This window comes from Grus americana, chromosome 30 (genome assembly GCF_028858705.1).
Source record: "Grus americana isolate bGruAme1 chromosome 30, bGruAme1.mat, whole genome shotgun sequence".
In the NCBI taxonomy this organism is placed as follows: domain Eukaryota; kingdom Metazoa; phylum Chordata; class Aves; order Gruiformes; family Gruidae; genus Grus; species Grus americana.
The window spans coordinates 139101-153021 of record NC_072881.1 but is presented as its reverse complement, the minus strand read 5'-3'; the positions used below and the strand labels follow the sequence as shown (position 1 = coordinate 153021).

At 63.9% G+C, this 13921-nt stretch overlaps 2 protein-coding genes across 2 annotated transcripts in view; one reads left to right on the top strand and one right to left on the bottom strand.

Moving 5' to 3' along the window:
* Positions 1-241: 241 nt before the first annotated feature.
* GRK1 (G protein-coupled receptor kinase 1) lies at positions 242-7940 on the bottom strand. Its single transcript, XM_054806735.1, has 9 exons — positions 7854-7940; positions 6013-6621; positions 4993-5279; positions 4185-4312; positions 3411-3568; positions 2699-2782; positions 2471-2595; positions 1840-2041; positions 242-554 (listed from the first exon to the last, which is right to left on the bottom strand). The coding sequence occupies exons 2-9, from the start codon at positions 6617-6619 to the stop codon at positions 259-261; spliced, it is 1887 nt and encodes a 628-aa protein (XP_054662710.1). The 5' UTR covers positions 6620-6621; positions 7854-7940; the 3' UTR covers positions 242-258.
* Positions 7941-9422: 1482 nt separating this feature from the next.
* The window catches only part of LOC129197879 (sodium/potassium-transporting ATPase subunit beta-2-like), a 6639-nt gene continuing 2140 nt past the window's right edge, over positions 9423-13921 (top strand). The window contains exons 1-3 of the mRNA XM_054806680.1: positions 9423-9628; positions 11529-11657; positions 13070-13202. Coding sequence (XP_054662655.1) covers positions 9517-9628; positions 11529-11657; positions 13070-13202 — 374 coding nt within the window. The 5' untranslated portion in view covers positions 9423-9516. The remainder of the gene's footprint in view (positions 9629-11528; positions 11658-13069; positions 13203-13921) is intronic.

The window sequence follows — 13921 nt, the reverse complement described above, 5'->3', positions numbered from 1 at the left end:
TTTTTGGGATGCACCTCCCTCACTTTTAGGGTGTCCCCCCCCTCATTTTCGGGATGTCCCCCCTCATTCTGGGGATGTCCCTCCTCATTTACAGGATGCCCCCCCCCCATTTTTTGAGGTGCCCCCCCCATTTTTGAGGTGCCCCCCCCATTTTTGAGGTGCCCCCCCATTTTTGAGGTGCTCCCACCCATTTTTGAGGTGCCTCCCCCATTTTTTGGGACGCCCACCCCCTCATTTTTTGGGGTACACCCCTCCCCATCACAGCAAACGACAAGTAGCCGATCGTGTCCCCCCGCCACCGGGTGCCCCGGTGGGATCTAAATCGGGGGGTAACGTCCCGGGGGGGCCCCAAATATTCAATTCTTGGAAAACCCCCGTTTCGATCAGTTCCTCCTGCCAGGGGATGGGGACGGTCCCCGAGGCGAAGGCGTCGCACAGCGCCGTGTCCCCCGCGTCCAGCTCCACCCCCCGCACCGAGGAGAAGGCCCCGACGTCCCCCAGGTCTTTGGCGTAAACGCGACGGGGGTCCGGGACGAACGGGGGGGGCACCAAACCTGGGGGTGGGGTTGGAGAACCCCAACGTTAACGGTAACACCCGGGATCGTGGGATTTGGGGGACGGGGAGGGGGGTGACAGCGTGGAGAACTCAACACACGTTGGAGAGCACGTTGCTGGACACCCAATGGCCAAAGGGACCCACCTCCATCAGCACCCAACGCCCAATGGGACCCATCTCCATGGACACCCACACCCAATGGGACCCACCTCCATGGACACCCAATGGGACCCATCTCCATGGACACCCACACCCAATGGGACCCACCTCCATGGACACCCAATGCCCCATAGGACCCACCTCCATGGACACCCACACCCAATGGGACCCACCTCCATGGACACCCGATGGGACCCACCTCCGTGGGCACCCAATGGGACCCACCTCCATGGACACCCAATGCCCCATGGGACCCACCTCCATGGACACCCACACCCAATGGGACCCATCTCCATGGACACCCACACCCAATGGGACCCACCTCCATGGACACCCAATGGGACCCATCTCCATGGACACCCACACCCGATGGGACCCACCTCCATGGACACCCAATGGGACCCACCTCCATGGACACCCAATGCCCCATAGGACCCACCTCCATGGACACCCACACCCAATGGGACCCACCTCCATGGACACCCAATGCCCCATGGGACCCACCTCCATGGACACCCGATGGGACCCACCTCCATGGACACCCAATGCCCCATGGGACCCACCTCCATGGACACCCACACCCAATGGGACCCATCTCCATGGACACCCAACACCCAATGGGACCCACCTCCGTGGACACCCAAAGCCCATTGGAGACCCCATTTCTGAAGCACCCAACACCCAATGGGACCCACCTCCATGGACACCCAATGGGACCCACCTCCATCAGCACCCAACGCCCAATGGGACCCACCTCCATGGACACCCAAAGCCCATTGGAGACCCCATTTCTGGAGCACCCAACGCCCAATGGGACCCATGACCACCCAACACCCATTAGGAGCCACATCCATTGAGCACCCAACGCCCATTGGAGACCTTATTTCTGGAGCACCCAACACTCAAGGGGACCCACTTCCATGAGCACCCAACACCCGGTGAAGACCCACATCCATTGAGCACCCAATGAGACCCACTCCCATGAGCACCCATCACCCACTGGAGACCCATTTTTGAAGCACCCAACACCCAACGACCCCCATTTGGTGACCACCCAATGCCCACCAGCACCCAGTTCCCACGTCCCCACCTCCTGCCCCCCATTTTGGCCTGGCAGGGGTTACCTGCCTCGAGGCGTCCCCAGTTGACGGTGGCGAAGAGTGGGTGCGCCTTGAGTTGGGCGCAGTCGTTGCCCCGGAAACCGAGGCGGGTGCTGGGGTCCTTGGCCAGCAGACCCTCGCAGGCCGCCCGCGCCGCCGGGCTGAACCGGTCTGAGTAGCTGACGGGGTCATGGAGGATGCGCCGTGTCACCTCCTTGTTCTCCACCTGTGGGGACAGGGGTTCTTGGGGTTCCTGGGAGGTTCTTAGGGGTTCTTGGGGGTTTCTGGGAGGTTCTTGGGGTTCCTGGGGGTTCTTGAGAAGTTTCTGGAGGTTTCTGGGAGGTTTTTGGGGTTCCTGGGGGTTCCTGGGAGGTTCTTGGGGGCTCCTGGGATTCCTGGGAGATTCCTGGGAGGTTCCTGGGAGGTTCTTGGGGGGTCTTGAGAGGTTCTTGAGGGTTTCTGGGAGGTTCTTGGGGGTTTCTGGGTGTTCCTGGGAGGTTTCTGGGAGGTTCTGAGGGGTCTTGGGATTCCTGGAAGATCCGTTGGTGGTTCTTGGGAGGTTTCTGGGAGGTTCTTGGGGGTTCTTGGGGGTCCAGGGAGGTTTTGGGGGCTTTCTGAGAGGTTTTACTGGGTGTTACTGGGAGTTACTGGGCACCTTCTCCCCCCGTCTGCGGAAGGGTCCCTTGGCCTCCAGCATCTCGTAGATGGTCACCCCCAGCGTGAAGTAGTCAACAGACCAGTCGTACTCCTCATCCCGCAGCACCTCCGGCGCCATGAACCCTGCAGGACCCAGGTGACCGGGGGGGTCCCAGGTGTCCGGGGGGGAGCAGGGATGAGGGACCCACACCTCCCTGCCACCCCGTGTCCCCCCCGTGTCCCCTACCTGGGGTCCCAGCGTAGCCGCGGGTTTTGCTCTGTCCCTCCTTGAGCTCCACGGCCAAACCCATGTCAGACAGACGGACGTGGCCTACACCAGTAACCACCAGTAACCACCAGTAGCCCTCCCAGTGCCTCCCAGTTACCCCCTCCCAGGCTCCCAGTAACACCCATGGACCTCCACGTCCCTCCGTGTCCTCCTCTTTCCCCTCCACGTCCCCAGCACCCCCATGTCCCCAACATCCCTGATGTCCCCAATGTCCTGGATGTCCTCCTGTCCCTCACATTCCCCCAGTGTCCCCATGTCCTCAATGTCCCCCTGTCCCCCAGCGTTCCTGATGTCCCCATGTCCCCCATATCTCCTGCGTCCTAAACGTCCCCGATGATTCCATGTCCTCCCAATGTCCCCACATCTCCAACATGCCCCATGTCCCCAATGTCCCTGATGTCCCCATGTCCCTCAATGTCCCCCTACGTGCTCGAATATCCCAATGTCCCTGATGTCCCTCATGTCCCAAATGTCCCCAATGTCCCCGTGTCCCTTAATGTCCCCCATATCTTCACACCACCCAACGTCCCAAATGTCCACCATGTCCCCACATCCTCTCAAATCCCCAATGTCCCCATCTCCCCACATCCCCCAATGTCCCCATGCCCCCCAATGTCCCCGATGTCCCCACGTGCCCCGATGTCCCCAACGTTCCCGGCCCCAACGTCACCGGCATCATCGAGGAGGACGTTCTCGGGCTTGAGGTCGCGGTAGACGATGCGATGCTGGTGCAGGTGCTCCAACCCCAGCAGGATCTGGGCGGCGTAAAACACGGCCCGTGGCTCGGGAAACCCGGGGTTGTCCTCGTCCACGTTGTACATGTGGTACCTGACATGCCAAGCACACACTAAGGACATGCCAGCACCCGGAGACACGCCAGCACCCAGGGACACGCTGGGGACACGGCTTAGGGAACTTGGGGTTGGCCTCGTCCACGTTACAAGCGCAGTACGTGAACATGCTAAGGACACGCTAAGGACATGTCTGTGCCCAGGGAGACGTCAGAACCTGGGGACACACTGGGGACATGACATGGGGAACCCAAGGTTGGCCTTGTCCACATTGCATGAATAAACCACCTGCACATGCTAAGGACATGCTAAGGACATGCCAGCACCTGGGGATGTGGTATGGGGCACCCAAGGTTGGCCTCATCCATGGTGAATGTGTGATACCTTCACATGCTAAGGACACACTAATGACACGCCAGTACCCAGGGACACACCTTGGAGAACACAGGGTTGGCCTTGTCCACATTGCATGTGTGGCACGTCTACATGCTAAGAACACGCTAAGGACATGCCAGCACCCAGGGACATGCTGGGTACGTGGCTTGGGGAAGCTGGCGTTGGCCTCACTCCCGTTGCACTTGTGGCACTTGCACACACTAAGGACATGCGAGACACACTGCTGGGTGACATGCACATACCAAGGACACGCTTACCGCAGGTCGCCGCCGTTCATGAGGGTCATGACGAGGCAGAGGTCGGTCTTGGTCTGGAAGGCGCAAGCCAGTGAGACGATGAAGCGGCTGTGCACCCGCGCCAGGATCCGCTTCTCCACCAGTGCCGCCTGCACACGCCAAGCACACGCCAAGGGCGCGCGGCTGGTGACGGTCCAGCCCACGCCGAGGACACGCAGGTGGCACATGCCAAGGAAAACATGGGAGGAACGCACCAAGGAAAACACAGGTGACACACGCCATGGAAAACATGGGAGGAGCACGCCAAGGACATGCAGGTGGCACATGCCAAGGAAAACATGGGAGGAACACACCAAGGACATGCGGGTGGCACACGCCAAGGAAAACACGGGTGGCACATGCCAAGGAAAACATGGGAGGAACGCACCAAGGAAAACACAGGTGACACGCCATGGAAAACATGGGAGGAGCACGCCAAGGACATGCAGGTGGCACACGCCAAGGAAAACATGGGAGGAACACACCAAGGACATGCGGGTGGCACACGCCAAGGAAAACACAGGTGGCACATGCCAAGGAAAACATGGGAGGAACACACCAAGGACATGCAGGTGACACACACCAAGGAAAACATGGGAGGAACATGCCAGGGACACGCAGGTGGCACACGCCAAGGAAAACACAGGTGACACACGCCAAGGAAAACATGGGAGGAACATGCCAAGGACACGCAGGTTGCACATGCCAAGCAGTGGGACGGCGGCGGGGCCAGCGGGATGACCAACGGGGCCACCCGCCGTCCCCACCCTGTCTCCCACGGGGGTCCCACCTCGTAGCCCTGGCGCTTCTTGAGGCGCTTTTTGTTGAGGCGCTTGTTGGCGTACATCTTGCCGGTGGCGCGGCGCTGGCAGGCACAGACCTCGCCGAAGCCGCCCTTGCCCAGCACCCTGAAGTCGACGAAGGCCTCGGCGCCCACCGCCTGCCCCTCCAGCCACTTGAACTGCACGAAGCGCCCGAATTCCGGTGACGCTCGGTACGGGTACCAGGCCACCGCCTCCAGGTGGGCCAGTAACTCTCGTCGCGCTTGCCCAAAGGCTTCTGCGGAGGCGGTGGCACCTGTGGAGGGGGAGAAGGTGGCGCGGCCACTGTTTGGGGATGTTCTGGTGCCCGTGAAGAGGCAGCGCGGCTGCTTTTGGGGGTGTTATGGCTGCCAACACCATCATGGCCACCAACGGGAGTGTCATGGCCACCAACGGGGTCTTCAGGCTACCATTGGGGGTGTCATGGCCACCAGCAGGGGTATTGTGAACACTAACAGTGGTGTTGAGGACCACCGTTGAGGGTATCATGGCACCATTGGGGGTGTCATTGCCACTGTTGGGGGTGTCATGGCAGTTGTCATTGTCATGGCCACCATTGGAGGTGTCATGGCCACCAGCAGGAGCACCATGGTCACCAACAGGCATGTTAAGACCACCATTGGGGGCATCATGTTCTTTGTTGGCAGTATCATGGCCGCCATTGAGCCTGTCATGGTCACCATCGCTATCATGGCTGCCAGTGGGGCTGTCAACGCCACCATTGGGCCTATCACGGCCACCATTGCTATCATGGCTGCCGTTGGCGGTATCACGGTCACTACTGGATGTATCATGGCCGCTGTTGGTGGTATCATGGCTGCCGTTGGAGGTGTCATGGCCACCATTGGCGATGTCATGGCCGCCATTGGAGGTATCATGGCCACCGTTGGCAATGTCATGGCTGCCATTGGAGGTATCATGGCCACCATAACTATCATGGCCGCTATTGGAGGTATCATGGCCGCCATTGGCGGTGGGTGGAGCCTCACCTGTGGGCGGTGCCGTGGCAGCAGCGCTGAGGAAGCCGCAGTGCTCGGCCCCGCCCGGGGTGAAGAACCGCCCCCTCAGGGCCGCAGCCGCCCCGCCTCGCTCTGCGTCCTCACACCGCTCGTAGGCCTCCAGCTCCGCCCACAGCGCCCCCGCCGCGGCCAATCCCGGCGTCCCTTCCAGGAACCGCTGGAACAGCAGCTTCCCGATTGGCTGCTCCACGCACTGCCACCGGAAGGAAGTATCCTCCACAAGATGGCCGCCTCCGTGCGAGCCGCCATTTTGGTCCCCTCCACCGCCATTTTGTGCCCCGCGGACGCCATTTTGTGCCCCTCCGCCACCGCTTTTTCCCCCCGTGATGCCGTTTTGGGCCCCCGCGACGTCGTTTTTCCCCGCCGTGACGCCATTTTGAACCCCGTGACCCCCACGAGCGGGGTCCCCCCCGGCCAGGCGGGCTCGTAGGGCCTCGCACTGCGAGATGTGGGGCAAGCGGAGACGGGCGCGTTGTCGTCGGTCCCGTCCCGAAGCTCCCGAGCCGCCGCCGCCGCCGCCGCGGGCTGATACGTAGGCCGAGTTGGCCACCACCGTCTCCAGGCCGCCGATATCCATGGCTGCAGCGGGGGACAGACGACACACGGGTGAGCCCTCGTGCATCGCACGAGGACAGCGACGCGCGTGTGTCCCCCCCCCCCCCAATGGGGATTAACCCCGCCACAGGCAAGGTCACCGCTCTTAAAGGGCCGGCGCGCTATAATTAGCGGGTAAGCGGCTCAGCGGGGCTCGTGCCTAAGCCGCTTTCACGGCCCCTCGCACGAGAGCTGCCCCCTTCCCCCCCCCCCCATCCCACAATGCACCGCGGCCGCGGGGCGCGACGGGAAGGGCGTCACCCCCCCCACCCGCGGGCGAGAACGGCGCCGCAAAGGATTCTGGGAGACACCCAGCCCCCACCCCCCCAAAGGATGCTGGGAAGGGGGGGGCACCCAGTGACCCCTCACCCCGGGGGGACCTGGGTGTCCAGCACCCCCCACACCCCCAGGGGACCCCCACCCATGGGACCCCCTCCACCCATGGGAACCCACAGCCTCGTATCCCCCACCCACAGGACCCCTCACCCCCAGCACCTCCTAGGACCCCCCCCATCCCTGGGACCCCCCCCCATCTCCAGGACACCCCACCCATGGGAGACGCCAGCCCCAAGCCCCCCACCTATAGGACCCCCCCACCCATGGAACACCCCAGCCCCAGGTCCCCCACCCATAGGACCCCTCCCCATGTCTCCCCACCCCTGGGACCCCCCCCCATGCCCCCTCCCCCTGCCATGCGAACCCCGATCCGTGGGACACCCCAACTCCAGGTCCCCCACCCATAGGATCCCTCCCCACCAGACCCCCCCACCCATGGGAACCCCCACCCATGGGACACCCCAGCCCCATGTCCCCCCATCCATGGGACACCCCCACCCATGGGACCCCTCCCATGTCCCCCCACCCCAGGACTCCCCACCCATGGGAACACCCATGGGACCCCCCCAGCCCCAGGTTCCCCCATCCATGGGACACCCCCCCCACCCATGGAACCCCTCCCATGTCCCCCCTCCAGGACTCCCCACCCATGGGAGCCCCCACCCATGGGACACCCCAGCCCCAGGTCCCCCCATCCATGGGACCCCCCCACCCATGGGACCCCTCCCATGTCCCCCCTCCAGGACACCCCACCCATGGGACCCCCCCACCCATGGGACCCCTCCCATGCCCCCCCACCCATGGGAACCGCCACCCATGGGACCCCCCAGCCCCATGTCCCCCTACCCATGGGACCCCCCCCCCCCACCCATGGGACCCACCTGCGCAGCTCCGGTCCCCGCGCGGTTCCCGGTGCCCCGGGGCTGGATTAGCCCTGCCCAGGGATTAACCAAATCCCCCGGGGGCGGGACCGGGGCCCCTCGGCCCCCCCACCCACAGCACCCCCACCCACAGCACCCCCAGGGGCACCCATAACCCCCGGGGAACCTCCGGCCCCCCCACCCATAACAACCCTAGGGGCACCCATAGGCCCCCCGGGGGCACCCATAGGCACCCATACACCCCCCCCCCCAGGGGCACCCATAACCCCCCACCCATAGCCCCCCCCCACCGTGGGCACCCATAACCCCCGGGGCACCTCCGGCCTCCCCCTCCCATAGCCCCCACCCACACTTGGGGCACCCATAGCCCCCCATCCATAACCCCGCGGGCACCCATACCCGTTCCCCCCCCCCCCGGGCACCCACAACCCCCCCCCCCCATAACTCCCCCCCCCATCGTGGGCACCCATACCCCCCCCCGGGGGCACCCATACCTCCCCCCCCCAACCTCGGGGGCACCCACAACTCCCCACCCATAGCCCCCCACCCCACATCGTGGGCACCCATAACCCCCCCCCCCCAACCTCGGGGGCACCCATAACCCCCCCCCCACCCGGGGGGACAGCGGCACTTCCCAGTCTGGCCGGACCAGCCCGACCAGTTTGAGACTGGGCAAACTGGGAACGGGCCCGGAGGAGGGGGGGGAGGGGGGGCTCCCCCACATCCTTGACCCCGGGTGACCTTCCCTCCCAGGCCCCGCCCCCTCCTTAGCCCCGCCCCCTCCTTAATAACCAAGCGAGGAGTGGTCCCAGTTCCCTTCCCCAGTGCTCCCAGTAGCCTCCCAGTAACTCTGCAGCTCTCCCAGTTACCCCCCGGTAATCCCCCGGTGCTCCCAGTAACCCTTCCCCGGGCTCCCAGTAACCCTCTAGGGCTCCCAGTTATCTCCCAGTAACCCCCCCAGGGCTCCCAGTAACCCTCTAGGGCTCCCAGTTATCTCCCAGTAATCCCCCCAGGGCTCCCAGTTATCTCCCAGTACTCCCAGTAACCCCCCAGGGCTCCCAGTAACACCCCAGGGCTCCCAGTTACCCCCCCACCGAGTTCCCTGTCATCCCCCAAGGCTCCACCTACCAACCCCAGCGCTCCCAGTTACCCCTCCCCCACATTCCCAGTATCCCCCAGCATCCTCCCAGCTCCCCCTCTGCGCGGGCCCTTTAAGAGCCCCCCCCCCCCAGCCCCCAGATCGCTCAATGGGGGACGGTGGGAACCGCCGCGGGATGCTCCGCCCCCTCATTACCATAGGGGCGGGGCGAGGCGCCTTTACAACGTTCTCTTCGGGACTCGTATTAGCATAAGGGGCGTGGCACTTTAGCTCATATTAGCATAAGGGGCGTGGCGCGGGGAGCTTTAGTCCTTATTAGCATAAGGGGGCGTGGCGCGGCGGCTTTAGCACGCTCTATTAGCATAAGGGGCGTGGCGAGGCGGCTTTAAGGGGCGTGGCATGCGTGTGGGCGGAGCTCCGAGGCCATATAAGCCAGCGGCGGCGGCGGCAGCGGGGAGTCGCGGGTTCGAGTCCCGGTACGGGTGGAGCGGAGCGATACCGGGAGCGATACCGGGAGCGGGGGGGGGGGCCCGGGGGGGGGTCGTCACGGCGGAGCCCCCCAACATGGCTCGGGACAAGGAGAAGCGAAGTTGCGGGCAGATGTTGGCCGAATGGCGGGCATTCGTGTGGGACCCCCGGAGCCGCCAGTTCCTGGGCAGAACTGGTACCAGTTGGGGTAAGTTTCGGGGTGGGGGGGGGGCGTACTGGGTGCCCCCCCCCCCCCCGAATTTTAGGGGTGCAATGGGGGGGGAAGCGTCCCTGGGGTGCAATGGGGAGGTTGCATAGGGACCCCTGGGATTGGGGGTGCCGTGGGGTGTTGCAGAGGGGGATGCACTGTGGGGGGACACCCCCCCTTTCCATAGGGACCCCCCCTTTCTATAGGGACCCCCCCTTTGGGTGCGGGGGGGGGGGCTGCATAGGGACCCCCCAATATGGGTGTAAATGGGGGGGGGCATAGAACACCCCCAAAAGGGTATTTGCTTCGACACCCACCACCCATGGGTGCCATTTGGGGGGGGGGGCACATAGAGGACCCCCCCTTAAAGGTACCATTGGGGCCCCCCCACTTTTAAAGCGGCTTTTTGGGGGGGTCCCCCCATATGGCCCCCCCCCATATGGGTGCAATGGAGACCCCCCCTTTTACCGGGGTGCAATTGGGGATGGGGGGGAGCTGTAGCCCCCCCCCCAAAATGAGGCTGTAAGGGGGGGGGGCAGTTTTGGGGGGGGCAGTTTGGGGGGGCCAGGGGGTGGGTTCTGCCCCCCCCCCCATCTGTCGCGTGGTGGCTGCGAAAGTAGGTCATGGTCGGGTTGGGGGATGGGAGCGACGGGGGGTCCCCCCCACCCATGGGGGGGGGGGTGACCAGATGGACACCCCCCCCCCCCCGCGCAGTGACCCCCCCAAAAATGTACGGACAGATGGGGACCCCCCTGTTCTGCAGGGACAGATGGCTGGGGGGGATTTGGGGGGGTCCGGAGGGGATTTGGGGGCCTGGGGGGGGGATTTGGGGGGGTCCAGAGGGGATTTGGGGGGGGCCTGGAGGGGATTTGGGGGCCTGGGGGGGATTTGGGGGGGTCCGGAGGGGATTTGGGGGTCTGGGGGGGGATTTGGGGGGGTCTAGGGGCATTTTTGGGGTGCAGAAGGGCTCTTGGGGGGATTTGGGGGTGTCCGGATGGTTGGGGGGGGGGGTGTCCAGGAGCGGGTTTGATATTGGGGGGAATTAGAGGGATTTGGGGTTCGGTGCAGGGTTTGGGGGGGGCTCAGGGCTGGTTCTGGGGTGGGGGGGGGATTTGGGGGGAGCGGGGGGGGTCAGAGCAGTTTTGGGGGGGTGTCTGTGATGTCATCGGGGTCGGTTTGGGGGGATTTGGGGCTCTCCGGGCAGTTTTTGGGGTGCTCTATGATGTCATCGGGGCATTTTTTTGGGGGGGATTCGATGTCATCGGGGCACTTTTGGGGGGGTCTTTGGGCCTCGGGGGGGGGGCATTTTGGGGTAATTTAAGGTATTTTGGGGGCAGGTTGGGGCAATTTCCTGGTTATTTTGGGGGGGCACTGAGAGCAATTTTGGGGGGGGGGTCAGGGCAGTTTGGGGGGGGTCAGGGAGGTTTGGGGGGGCTCTGATGTCATCAGGGGGCGTATGGGGGGTAATTATGTATTTTGGGGGGGATAATTATATTTTTGGGGGGGATAATTATATTTTTGGGGGGGATAATTTTATTTTTGGGGGGATAATTATATTTTTTGGGGGGATAATTATATTTTTTGGGGGGATAATTATATTTTGGGGGGGATAATTATATTTTGGGGGGGATAATTTTATTTTTGGGGGGGATAATGATGATTTTGGGGGGGGAAATGAGATTTTCGGGGTGTCCCCCCCCCCAATCCTGCCCCTCCTCTTCTAAAGACCTTTAATTTTTGGGGGGGGAGGAGGACAAATGGACATTTTTGGGGGTGGTTTTTTTTTTTCCAGGAGGGATTTTTTTCGGGGTGCCTGTGACCTGAAGGGGGGGTTGTTCCCCTCCCCCCCGGGGGGTTTTGGGGTGCTGACCCCCCCCCCTTCCCCCCCCCCCCCCCCCAGGTCTGATCCTGCTTTTCTACCTGGTGTTTTACGGGTTCCTGGCCGGGCTCTTCGCTCTCACCATGTGGGTGCTGCTCCAGAGCGTCGACCCCCACGTCCCCAAGTACCAGGATCGACTCGCCACCCCTGGTGCGCACCAGGGTTTGCACGAGGGTTTGCACCAGGGTTTGCACCAGGGTGCGCGCGAGGGGTCACCTCGCACGAGGGGAACTCGAGGGGAGGGGGGAGTTGGGTGGGAGGGAGGAAGGGGGGGGGGGGGGGCAATGGGTGGCCTCGTCAGTCCTGGGGTGCACGAGGGGTTCTCTCGCACGAGGGATCTCTTGCATGAGGGGTTCTCTCGCACGAGGGTGCGCCCGAGGGGTCACCTCGCACGAGGGGAACTCGAGGGGAGGGGGGAGTTGGGTGGGAGGGAGGAAGGTGGGGGGTGATGGGCAGCACCATCAGTCCTGGGGTGCACGAGGGGTTCTCTCGCACGAGGGGCTCTCTCGCACGAGGGTTTGCACAAGGGGTCACCTCGCACGATGGGAACTCAAAAGGGGGGGAGTTGGGTGGGAGGGAGGAAGGAAGGTGGGGGGGTGATGGGCGGCAGTGTCAGTCCTGGGGTGCACGAGGGGCTCTCTCGCACGAGGGTGCGCGCGAGGGGTCACCTCGCACGAGGGGAACTCGAGGGGAGGGGGGAGTTGGGTGGGAGGGAGGAAAGTGGGGGGTGATGGGCGGCGGCGTCAGTCCTGGGGTGCACAAGGAGTCCCTCGCACGAGGGTTTGCACGAGAGGTCCCCTTGCACGAGGGGAACTCAGGTGAGGACGTGGTGTGTGGGGGAGTGGGCAGCCTTGTCAGCCCTGGAGCGCGCTGGTCCTTGCACAAGGGGTCCCTTGCACGAGGGTTTGCACGAGGGCTTGCACGAGGGATCCCTTGCACGAGGGACCTCGGGTGGGGCCTGGTGTTGAGGGGGAGGGGGTGCAACACTCAGCCTCACCTCCCCCTCCCCGGTGCTTACCGGCCCTCGCACAAGGGTTTGCACAAGAGGACCCTTGCACGGGGGCGGTGGCGGAGGGGATTGGTCATGCAACAGGCAGCCTCGCCACCCCCAGCGTGACCCTTGCACGAGGGTTTGCACAAGGGACCTTGCGCTGGGGGGGGGGAGGGGGCGTTGCATAGGGAAAGGTCACCCCTTTGCACGAGGGCTCGCACCAGGGGCCCCTATGGTGCATTGCACGGCTGTTACACGTGAGGTGTGCAAGTCCGGTACAATCCTCGTGCAAAGGGAGGGGGGGGAGCCGTGTGACGCGCGCTCCTCACGCGTGCCCTGTCTGTCCTCGTGCGCTCCTCACGCGAGGTGCGTGCAAGCCAGGGCGCCGCCTGTGCGAGTGGCGCACGAGCAGCGTGCGACGCACGGCGGGGGGTTGCAAGTGCCGCGCCAGCCTCGTGCCTGGCGTGCGAGGCCCGTTCCTCGTGCGAGGCCCGTTCCTCGTGCGAGGCCTGTTCCTCGTGCAAAGCCCTTCGTGCGAGGCCCCTCGTGCGAGGCGTGTCCTCGTGCGCAGGGATGATGATCCGCCCGCGCGCGGAGGGGCTCGACGTCACCTTCAACGTCACCCAGAGCCAGACCTGGCGTCACTACGTCCACGCCCTGCACCAGTTCCTCGAGCGTGAGTGTACTGGGAGGCACTGGGAGGGGTTGGGAGGGCACTGGGGCAAACTGGGAGGGGACTGGGAGGCACTGGGAGGGGACCGGGGGGGTGCTGGGACAGGCTGAGAGGGTGCTGGAATGGACTGGGTTGTACTGGGAGGGCTGTAGTACATACTGGGAGGCACTTGGAGGGCCCTGGTCCCTACTGGGAGGTACTGGGAGGGCCCGAGTTCATACTGGTGGCACTGGGCGGGCTGAGCTCCCTACTGGGAGGAGCCTATTCCATACTGGGAGCCACTGGGAGGACCCTAGTCCATACTGGGAGGGCTGTAGTCCCTACTGGGAGCCACTGGGAGGACCCTAGTCCATACTGGGAGGACCCTAGTCCCTACTGGAGGACCCTATTCCATACTGGGAGCCACTGGGAGGACCCTATTCCATACTGGGAGGACCCTAGTCCCTACTGGAGGACCCTATTCCATACTGGGAAGCACTGGGAGGACCCTATTCCATACTGGGAGGACCCTAGTCCGTACTGGGAGGCACTGGGAGGGCCCTATTCCATACTGGGAGGACCCTAGTCCCTACTGGAGGACCCTATTCCATACTGGGAAGCACTGGGAGGACCCCAGTCCCTACTGGGAGGACCCTATTCCATACTGGGAGGACCCTAGTCCCTACTGGAGGACCCTATTCCATACTGGGAGGCACTGGGAGGACCCTAGTCCCTACTGGGAGGACCCTAGTCCCTACTGGGAGGCACTGG

What these genes read in the sequence shown, in the direction of transcription:
- GRK1 (XM_054806735.1), bottom strand. Translation starts at nt 6,619, where the DNA reads ATGGATATCGGCGGCCTGGAGACGGTGGTGGCCAACTCGGCCTACGTA. An exon ending in CGTCCTCCTCGATGATGCCG is followed by an intron (nt 2,783 to 3,410) that starts GTGACGTTGGGG and finishes TTACTGGTGTAG; the next exon opens with GCCACGTCCGTCTGTCTGAC. An exon ending in CGGCTACGCTGGGACCCCAG is followed by an intron (nt 2,596 to 2,698) that starts GTAGGGGACACG and finishes TGGGTCCTGCAG; the next exon opens with GGTTCATGGCGCCGGAGGTG.